The sequence below is a fragment of the Chrysochloris asiatica genome, unplaced genomic scaffold, assembly GCF_000296735.1.
Source record: "Chrysochloris asiatica unplaced genomic scaffold, ChrAsi1.0 scaffold00042, whole genome shotgun sequence".
In the NCBI taxonomy this organism is placed as follows: domain Eukaryota; kingdom Metazoa; phylum Chordata; class Mammalia; order Afrosoricida; family Chrysochloridae; genus Chrysochloris; species Chrysochloris asiatica.
In genome coordinates, this window is record NW_006408560.1 from 15,822,401 (window position 1) to 15,833,348 (window position 10,948).

The following is a 10,948-nucleotide window of genomic DNA, read 5'->3' on the forward strand; positions in this document are numbered from 1 at the left end:
AGTTGAGCTCTGATCATCCAGTCATTGAAGCCAGGTCAGGTGGGTATTATCTGCAAGTGTGGGTGTTCTTATGCATATGCCCTCTCTTCTTATCAGCTAGACACTTCACTCTCCACTCTAGTCCTCTGTGGCTATGTCACTGACTCTGGGCTCAAGAGTCCCCAGGTCTTGACACACTGCTGGCCAACCAGGTCTCTACCCGGGTTCACAGGAGTCTATTGAACATTGTAGGGCTTAGCTCGCAACTTCATTGCTGTTTTTTCCTCACTTCCCCTTATCAGTGACGAACGTGGTCACCAATCAGAGCGTGTATTCCCATCGAGTCTTACTTAGTCTTGGAAGGGGGTTTGCCCTGAGGGGACCCGGCCACTTGCCTTGATGTCTCTTGAGTGACACTCATAAGCTTTTAAGACACTACCCACCAAAGTAGGATGTAAAATATTGTCTTTGTGGTGTGGCGCTGTGGGTTAATGCACTGGACTGCAAGGTTGGTTTGAACTACAAGGTCGGTGGTTCAAGCTCACCAGTCACTTCTCCGAAACCCTATACAGGGTCACTATGGGTCAGAACCAACTCAATAGCACTTAACAAAACAAACATGCCTATTGAATGTGGTGTTGCTTAAGATTATGGTCCTGAGCCCCCAGGCCCAGCAACTCATTGTCTTAAGAAGTTTGATAATATCTAAGAAGTTTTCATCATTTTGCCCACTGTCTGCTGGTGTGGCGTTATAGGATAAACACTGGACTGCTAATCATAAGGTTGGTGGTTCAAACATACTAGTCACTCCTTGGAAATCCTATACAGTGTCATTATGAGTCAGAACCAATTCAACTCCACTTAATAACATGCTCCACCCCATTTATAGTTGTGTTTGCTGCAAAGGTAAATACCATGTACAAGTATCCTCTTTCAAACCCTTTATATTTGTGGGTATCTGTCCACTCTTCCTCCCATACCTATTCAGCCTGTATATCTAGGGCTTCCTTCCTCTTGATGGCTCGGTAATATTCCATTGCATTCTATATCTTTTAGTAACATCTTGTTACTGGGATCCAAGAAGGGGACCTGTTCTCCTTGTCCTAACTCCGTCACTTCTAGACTTTTGTCTCTGTGGTCTAATGGCACTCCCTCTTATCCTCTGTGGTTCCTTGGGCCCAACACCTGCCTCTTCCCAGACTCTCTTGTTTCCCACACCCATCAGGGACCTGTCGGGGAACCCTCTGAACTGTTCCTGTGCCCTCCGATGGCTGCAGCGCTGGGAGAAGGAGGGACTGGGCGGAGTTGCTGAGCAGAAGCTACAGTGTTCCGGGCAGACGCCCCTTGCCCTCATGCCCAACACCAGCTGCAGTAGGTGCTGGGAATGGTGCTAGGGGGAGCTGGGGAAGGGAGCTTGCCTGGGGACAGGGCATTGCCAGGGATAGTGTGCATTGTGCAGGGCTTGGGAAAAAAGCACTGAGGGGAACTGGATAACAGAGCATTGGAAGGGCTGGAAGAGCTGACAGGAGTCCCGGTGGCACCAAGTTTTAAGTACTTGATTGCTAGTCATTTAAAATTACCAGCCACTCCATGGGAGAAAGATATGGCAGTCTGCTTCCATAAAGACCACAGCCGTGGTTGGAAATCCTATGGGGCAGTTCTATTCTGTGCTATAGGGTCTACATGAGTCAGAATCAACTCAAAAGCAGCAGCAATATCAAAAGGTTGAGGGGTGGGCATTGTCTGGGCTCAGGGTCACTGAGGAGAGCAGGGAAAGGAGTATTATCTGGGACTAAGATACTGCAACTACTAGCTCTAACACCCCTTGTGCATCTTGCATGACCAGACCTGCCCATGCTGAAGGTCCTGACTTCCAATGATTCTGTGGCTGTGGGAGACAGCGTGTTACTACAATGCCAGGTGGAGGGTCAGGAGCTGGAGCAAGCTGACTGGATCCTCCCGGAGCTGGAGGAGTCAGCCGTAGTGATGGTAAGGAACCCCTTCCTGCATGAGAGGCCCAGCAGGGCCCAAAGGGGCAAAGAAGGGAAAGAAAGACATACTGTGGGGGAATGAGAGAAAACAAATAAGACTCACAGAGAAAGTGTCACAAGACTCGGGCTTCTGCTGTGGGACAGCGCAGAGTACACATACACTCTCAGGTGGGTGCTGACCTAGCAGGGACCCCCTAGAGTTCACAGACCCACCAGGACTTAACCAGGTCTCCTTTCTGGGGAGCAATGCTGGCTATAAGAGTCCTCACATGATGTGAGAGGGACCCAACAGACCATCGGCCCACTTACCCCTTTTCTAGAGAAGGAAACCGAGACTGGGGGTGGTGTGGTGGTACTTGCTGCTCCTACATCTGGGGGACTTCTTGGGGATCTTTCAGGTAGTTTCCTGGAGATTCTGGAAGTAGCATCCTCTTAGATGTGTGCTGAGGGAGGAGGCAGAGGCTCTGGTTCCAGCTCTCTCACTAATTAATTCTCAAAGTGACTTTCAGAAAAATCCCTTGATGGGCCTGCACTTTGATTTTCTTATCTATAAGCTAAGGAGGAGGTGGACATGATGGGCTTCTGATGTCCTGCCTGCCTCTGGACATCCTCTAGCCTCTAACTCTATTATCCAGACATGTCTCTGGGCACCTGCCCAGACCTTGCCCTTGGTCCCCAGGTTAGTGACAGGCAGCTGGGAGTAGCCATGGCTAAGACTTGGAGACATTGATGACAAGGTCAAAAGGGGCTAAAATTAGGTTGGATCTACCTAAAAAGCTGATTCCAACTGGATTACAAGAGATCACACAGGGTCCAGCCTCGAGGGGGAACTGGACCAGTGACTGGGGGGTCTCAGTTTGGAGACCCTCACTTTGCGAGGGGGATCAGTAAGTAGAGTTGCAGGGGGAGCCCTGGAACTACAATGTAGAAAACTATTGGAACTCTGACAAAGGGTCAGGGGACTCCGTAGGGGAGACCACTGGGGCCCAGACATGGTGGAGGGAACCTTGGTCACCAAGTCACTGAGTGGTCCCTCTTCTTCCAGAGATCAAAGTTGCCTGGTGGAATAACAGAAACTAAGCAAGGCTGAGACACGAGGTTAGCCATTTCCATCCATGGAGACACCTTAGATCAGTTACCTGTATGGGAAATTTTGGGATTCATATGTTTGTTAGCATCTGTTTTCTAGAAATTTATAAAAGTTCTACACTAACTGGGTTAAATGGAAGGGAAGGAGGATTGAACACCCTCAGTTAGGAAAGTGAAGAGTGTCAGAGAAGCTCAAGGGGAGAAGTTATTGGTACTCCAGGTTCCAGGGTGATTTGGAGCGGGGACAATCAAGAGGAGAATAGGGCAGAACTTGGCTTCCTCTTGAGGGAAGTGGTGAACCCACCATGTGTCTAGAACCCAGAACTTGCTGAAGAGGCTGGAAAGCTCTTTTGGAATCTTTGAACTCATGTATTCCAGTGGAAGCCCAAGGATGCCTCACCTCCTTACGCATTTATTTATTAAAGGAGTTCCACATTTATGGCATCTCTAGGTAAATGAGATGTGTACACCACTTTCACTTATTTTTGTCATTTTATGAAAGCAGCTTCCTAAAATGTCAAAAGATATAAAATGTCCACTTCCTCAGCTTACAAAACAAGAAAACCATGATTCAGCAAGATTACGAATTTTCCTAAGGTCATATAATTGTTACACATGTCCATGGCTTCTTAGCAAGAGAATCTTGAACCTGATTCGATCTTTTGATGATGCTTCAGAATCAAATCACTTTGCCTCTCTCACCTCATTCACTATCTTTATTTGCCAAAAGGAGGAGATGCTGTGGCTTTACTTGTAACTGTTACATTACCCTGTACCAGAACCATCTTCTTATTTCTGATCTCCCTTGAACTGAGACTAAGTTTGTTAGAACTATGTGTAAACATGGAATAATTAAGTAATGAGGGCCTATTTGGTTCCCAAATGAGCTGTGTATGCATTTGGTCCTTGGGATTTGTGCTGTCTACTTAGCGGCTCAGATGGGTGGTTTGGGTTTAGATTTGAATGATTTGGTGCCTATTTAGAGGTTATTGAAATAATGGTCCAGGAGTCAGTGTACAAATTAGTTCTAAAGAAGAAGGGCCATTCTCTGCTATATTTTCTCCCACAGACTCTTCTCCCTCTCCTCCTCTCACCCTCACCCACCTCTCCTTTCCATCTGGAGTCAGAGGGGTCCACCACAGACATCAGTACCAGCCCCCTGACTTCAGCCCCAAGTTGGTTGGATCTCTTTCTGACTTCTTTCTTTCTCCCTTGACCCAGAAATCTGAGGATCTGTCATCTCTGTGGCTGACCCTGGTCAATGTCACCACTGACCTCAACAGGAAGAATGTGACGTGCTGGGCGGAGAATGATGTGGGCCGGAAGGAATTCTCTGTCCAGGTCAACGTCTCCTGTGAGTCTCCCATGACTGCTCTAGCATCCACGCCACCCCCACCCCCCAATCCCTCTTTCTCTGAAAAGAGGATGTGAGGGTTGGGGGCTGAAGGAAAGGGGTGGGATGCGTATCTCCACAGCTGCTCCTTCCCAGCTGTTTCCAGATTCCCATGAAAACCTGATCCTTCAGGGTAAGTCCTGGGGGCTTGTCAAGGCCAGAGGGATGCAGATGGATTTCTTTCTGGCCCCTTGCCCAATCTTGCTACCTGAGGCCCTAAACACCAGCTGCCCAGCATTCTCATTGCTCCTATAGTACTTCCTCATGCTGCTCTTCCTGAGGTCCTTTGCCCTAAATCCTAGTTTTAAAAGAAGAAATTTGCCTCCCAAGTACCTCTTTAAGCATGAAGCTTCATTTCTTTAGGTCTTCCCATAAGTAATATTAAATCCTCTCCTTCATATAATTATTGTTCTTTTGTTGTGAAATGTAATGCACATGGAAATATGCATAAGACATACACACTTTAAGCAATAATTATTGTTAGCAGTATTTCAGAAGACCTCTCCTGACCCTCTCCATTCACACCCCATCTTCTCACTTCTACCCCCATCCTGACTTCTATGATGATTCTTTCCCCTTACTTTAAAAAATAAATCTATACATACATACTTCCTTATCACTAGAGTTTAGTGTTACCTGTTTCTGTGTATTGGTGGTGGTGGTGGTGGTGGTGGTGTCGTGGAGTTGGTTCCGATCCATAGCGACCCTGCATAGGGTTTCCGAGGCTGTAAATCTTTACGGAGCAGAAAGCCTCATCTTTCTCCCGAGGAACATCTGGTAGTTTCAAACTGCTGACCCTGAGGTTCGCAGCCTGATTTGTAACCACATTTCATACTACATGTAATTATTTTTTATCTAGTTTCTTTTGCTCAATTATTTTCTTTAAAATTTGTTTATATTTTATTTTTAATATGGAACATGTCATAATTTTGCATGTCATTCTTGTGCAGGAGCCACACTGATCTTCTTTATATTGTTCACAATTTCAGGATGTGTGCTGCCAAAGCAAGCATTGAATACTATGTTTTAAGATTCAACCATTTTGTCACGAGTAACATTCAATTCAATTCATGATGGAATAGTATTCCATTATATGACTACTGGATGGAACTGAATTATAGTATACAGCATATATGGGAGTCCTAGTGTGGCACTGTTGTTGGACTCAAGCGTGGCAACAATAGTAAGGTTGGCCTAGGATCAGGCAGTGTTTCATTCTGCTGTGCATAAGGTCGCTATGGGTCAATACCGACTCGATGGCACCTAACAACAAGTGTGACGCTGGACTACTAACCACAAAGTTGGCACTTCAAAACCACCAGGTGCTCCTCAGAAACCCTATACAAGGTCGCTATGAGTCAGAACTGACTCAATGGCACGTAACAACGTACAGTATATGAGGGGGCTTCATTCAAGAAGTTCATGAAAAAATTGTATTATCTTCATTCCATTTTCCGTGACCTTTTTGAATCATCTTCCTATGTGTATATATATTGTTAATGTTGTTGGTAGGTGCCATCAAGTTGGCTCTGACTCATAGTGACCCAATGCACAACAAAATAAAACACTGCCTGGTCCCGAGCCATCCTCACAGTTTCGTTATGTTTGAGCCCATTGTTGTAGCCACCATGCCCCTCCATCTCATGGGTGTTGTTCTCTTTTTCCCTGACCCTCTACTTTACCAAGCATGATGTCCTTTTCCAAGAACTTATCTCTCCTGATAACATGTCCAAACTATGTGCATGAAATCTTGACATCTTCTCTTCTAACGGACATGCTGTCTCTACTCCTTCAAAGACAGGTTTGTTATGGTACTTTGAATATTCTTCAACAGCACCATAATATTAAATGCATCAATTCTTTTTGCGTCCTCCTTATTTATATTTAGCTTTCACATAAACTAAGGTGATTGAAAATACCATGAGTTGGGCCAGGTGTACCTTAGTTCTCAAAATGTTATCAGCCAGATCTGAGCCTATTTCAAACCTGTGTCTTTTTCAAAATGTTTCTTTTGAAACTGTGTATTTTTGTTTGCTTCATTTTAAGGCCCCCTACATCACCTTCTTGAACTTGATTACACTTAATTTTTCTAGATTCCATATCTAAAGACTCAATGACCTTTTGTCCATTTCTTTAGGCCTGTTACAGTTTATTTTCCACTTACCACTAAGAGTTCTTTCAGCCTGTGAATATCACAGGTCTGTCTCTGAGTTTATGTAAGATTTACTGTCAACTTTCTTCAAAATGGTTTTTCCTTATGAATGTCTTAGGGCCCGCTGACCAATTTCTTGTAGGCCCAGCCTGTGACTTCTTGCTTTACCCCTTGGCCCTGGCATTGTCACTCCAGCTGCCCCCTGACTCTTCACTGTTGTTCTGTCTGGCCCACAGTCCCTGCCAGTGTGCAGTTGCACTCAGCGGTGGAGCTGCACCACTGGTGTATCCCCTTTTCGGTGGATGGGCAGCCGGCGCCCTCTCTGCGTTGGCTCTTCAATGGCTCCGTGCTCAATGAGACCAGCTTCATCTTCACTGAGTTCCTGGAGACAGCGGCCAATGAGACGATGCAACATGGCTGCCTGCGCCTCAACCAGCCCACCCATGTCAACAACGGCAACTACACATTGCTGGCCACCAATCCCTCTGGTCGGGCAGCTGCCTCCATCATGGCTGCTTTCATGGACAACCCATTTGAGTTCAACCCCGAGGATCCCATCCCTGGTGCGAGGGTCATCCCAAACCCTGGCCCCACTCCCTCCTCCACTTAGGAAATAGATCCAGGTGTTTAGGGAGGCTTGGCCCACTTCCTACTGTTACCCTAACCCCAGAAGTTGATGTGCCTGGTCCAGGGACACAGAGGGGCCTGGAGTTCTGGTGTCTGAAGGGTCCAGTTTTGGTGTTGGGCTCTGTGCTTGCTCCCTTGCTCAAATCCCAGGGCCTCCTGAACCTTTGAGCTATTCTATTCACTTGGGCTGGATGAAGAGAGAGCCCCACACCAGGGCATCCAGCACCCAACTGGAAAAGAGCCAATGTATCTTCTCTCTTGAGGCCCAGAGTTCCCCACCTCCCAATCCACTCAAACCCAATGAAGGGATGAGTCCCAGGGGCAAGGGATTCACTGCTGCCCTCCCTCATCTGACCACTTTCTCTCCTCCCACCTGCTGCAGTCTCCTTCTCACCAGCGGGTGAGTAGCCTGGTGGGGGGGAGAGGGGGCGGTGGGAGCCCAGGCTGGGGTAGAGGGTACACCTGATGCTGGGGCTGGGATGGGAGAGTTGCTGGAGGAGGCACAGTGTGTACCCAGGTCAATCCTATGGACTTTGTCTCCACAGATACAAACAGCACATCAAAAGACCCAGTGGAGAAGAAGGATGACGCACCTTTTGGGGTAAGCTTGGGAAGTGGAAGTCTGTGCAGAATTTGGGATTTAGGAGGCTAGGTTACAGGCTAGAGGGTTGTCTGCATGCCATATCTGGTCAGTGCACACAGAGTACCAATCTGGCCTGAGCACAGTCAGCTACCCCCACAGCCATGGCTGGGTCCCCTGGGGAGAAGGGCAGGTCTGTAGGCCCCTATGTGGGATGGAGAAGTGGTTTGCTACCTTCGAGCTCTGAGAGTTCAGGGAACTCCCTAGCTCTAACCCCCACCCCCAGGTCTCCGTGGCAGTGGGCCTAGCTGTCTTTGCCTGCCTCTTCCTTTCTACACTGCTCCTTGTTCTCAACAAATGCGGACGGAGAAACAAGTTTGGGATCAACCGTGAGTGAGGGGCTGTCTGTCTGACTGTCCTACTGACTTGGTTTTCTCCTGCCTCTTCCTGACGCTGTCCTCTGAATGGGGTAGGGGGCCCTGTGAGCATGCGTTTGGGGTCTCTATGGGGCCTGGCTGTGGGGCTTGTGAGTGTGTGTCGGGACTTGGTGCTGGGGGCAGTTTCAGAGAGCAGCTGCTAATTGGTGGCTGGATTGTAGTCAAACACTAAGTGGGTCTGGGAGGTCTGGGTTCTGCGAGGGGGGGCAGTGGGGGAGTTCTTTGGTGCCTGTGGGGCCCGGGGTTGGACAGGAGCCAGACAGAGAAGCCATAGTAGCTCCCCACCCCCTGGCTGCTGTCTCGTTCCCTAGCTCCTCCATTCCTGCCCTGCAGCCTACAAGGTGGGGGTCGCCTGCCACATCTACAACCTGTCAGGATGGGCAGGGGCCAGGGTATGTGCCTGGCCTGTGACTGTGGGCATGGCTATGTCTCTTTCTTAGGTCCTGCTATACTGGCTCCAGAGGATGGGCTGGCCATGTCCCTGCATTTCATGACGCTGGGTGGCAGCTCCCTGTCTCCCACTGAGGGCAAAGGCTCTGGGCTTCAAGGTCACATCATCGAGAACCCACAATACTTCAGTGATGCCTGTGAGGGGTTGTGCTGGGTCAAGGGTGGGGTGATCCCATGTGTGTACATGTGTGTGCATATGCACGCGTGTGTACGTGTGTGTATGTGGAGAAGCCCCTGAGCTATAGCCATTGCCCACCCTGGTCTTGAACAATAACTCTCCTGTCCCTCCACCTTTCCCAGTACATCCTCCTCAGGCTGAGATCAGCCTGACATCTGGGCCACAGTAAGCTCAGATCATGTCTTTTCTGGGCATCTGCATCCTTACCAACACATAGGGCTTGGTGAAGGAGTGGAGGTTGGAATTTTGTCCCCATCTACTCCCTTGGTTAGATTTCGGTATGCAGTGCAGGGGGAGGGAGGGCTCCTAGACACTCCTGCCTTTGCCCCTACCCTGTTCCTCCTATGGCTCCCCTCTGATCCCACAACCCTGTCCCCAGGTGTCCATCACATCAAACGCCGGGACATTGTACTCAAGTGGGAGCTGGGCGAGGGTGCCTTTGGGAAGGTCTTTCTTGCAGAGTGCCACAACTTGCTACCTGAGCAGGACAAGATGCTGGTGGCTGTCAAGGTGAGAATGGATGCACCCAGGACATAGTGCCTGGCCTAGGGCTGGGATGCTGGGCTCTGGTGTGGCTAGTATCTGAGGGTCAGGTGGGTTACCTTGGATGTGGGTGGATGTGGGTGGACATAGTCCCTCCCTTGCCCGGCTGTCCAGGCACTGAAGGAGGTATCAGAGAGTGCCCGGCAGGACTTCCAGCGCGAGGCCGAACTGCTCACCATGCTGCAACACCAGCACATCGTGCGCTTCTTCGGAGTCTGCACTGAGGGCCGTCCGCTGCTCATGGTCTTTGAATACATGCGGCATGGGGACCTCAACCGCTTCCTCCGGTATGAGCACTTGACCCCTGACCTGAGCCCTGGACCAGGAGTCTGAGTCCCATTGTCCCTGCCCCACGAGCACATCCCCATTCTGCCAGTTTTGCCTGGAAACCATATGGTCCCTGAGGTCCTGGGTGCTGGCTATCCACCAAGGATGGAGATTGAGAAGGATCAGGCAGGCACGGTTTCTATCCCCAGGGTAGTGGAGGAGAAAATGTGTGCATGTGGGACAGTCACGGCAAAGGAGAGTGACAGTTGTCCGAGAGATTGAGTCAGCAGAGACCATGAGCTCAGACTTTAGGATGGGTAGGCTTTACAGAGAGCTGGGATTTATTGGGTGAAGTCAGAAGTCAGGCCTGTAGGGGGTGCCAGTGTGGATAACAAGTACCATTCCTTGGTGGTGGTGGTGGTGGTTATGTGCCATGGAGTCAGTTCCAAGTCATAGGGACCCTGCATAGGGTTTCCAAGCCTGTGAATCTTTACTGGAGCAGAAAGCCTCATCTTTCTCCCGCAGAACCGCTGGTAGTTTCGAACTGCTGACTGTGAGATTCGTAGCCACTATGTTACCAGAGCTCTTTAGGCACTTTCTATGTTTCAGGCACTTTGTGAAGTACATTACAATTCATTTTCATTATAGCTTTATGTGCTTGTATGGGGAGCGAGGTGGTTCCACACAATAAGCCCTGGACTGTGAACCACAAGCTCTGTGGTTCAAGCACGCCAGCCACTTTGCAGGAGAAAGATGTAGCTTTCTGCTTCCGCGAAGATTTAAAGTCTCAGAGACCCTCTACAGGGTCACTATAAGTTGGAACCTACTTGACATCACTTAACAATAACATATGTGCTTATATAGTCAGTTCCAACCCATAGCTACCCTGTACAGGGTTTCCAAGGAGCAGCTGGTGAACTTGAACCGGCAACCTTGTGGTTCAAATTGACTTAGCAGTCCAGCGCATTAGCCTACAGCCCCACACCAGGACTCCAGTACATGGCATAGTATAAAGGTAGAATATATGGCAATTTTTTTTTTTAAGGTTTTTATTGTGGATTGAGTGAAAGTTTATAAGGCATATCATCAGTTTTACAGTCAACAAATCATATACCTTGTTTCATTACATTGATTATAATCCCCTCCATGTACCATCAGTTAACAGTATTTTTCTCTATCCACTTTAGCGTTTTAAAAAACACAGAAACAAAAAAACCTACTCAGGCATATATAATAATTTACATCTCCAAAGGGCACATTCT

General features: G+C 48.5%; 1 protein-coding gene across 2 annotated transcripts in view; it reads left to right on the forward strand.

Moving 5' to 3' along the window:
• The window catches only part of NTRK1 (neurotrophic tyrosine kinase, receptor, type 1), a 26,616-nt gene that overhangs the window by 8,369 nt on the left and 7,299 nt on the right, over nt 1-10,948 (forward strand). The window contains exons 5-14 of one of the 2 annotated variants that reach the window (XM_006861608.1): nt 1,205-1,350; nt 1,826-1,968; nt 4,281-4,413; nt 6,841-7,167; nt 7,614-7,631; nt 7,777-7,832; nt 8,098-8,200; nt 8,689-8,835; nt 9,256-9,386; nt 9,534-9,706. In XM_006861608.1, the coding sequence (XP_006861670.1) occupies nt 1,205-1,350; nt 1,826-1,968; nt 4,281-4,413; nt 6,841-7,167; nt 7,614-7,631; nt 7,777-7,832; nt 8,098-8,200; nt 8,689-8,835; nt 9,256-9,386; nt 9,534-9,706 (1,377 nt within the window). The remainder of the gene's footprint in view (nt 1-1,204; nt 1,351-1,825; nt 1,969-4,280; nt 4,414-6,840; nt 7,168-7,613; nt 7,632-7,776; nt 7,833-8,097; nt 8,201-8,688; nt 8,836-9,255; nt 9,387-9,533; nt 9,707-10,948) is intronic. The other variant, XM_006861609.1, reaches the window with a different exon arrangement.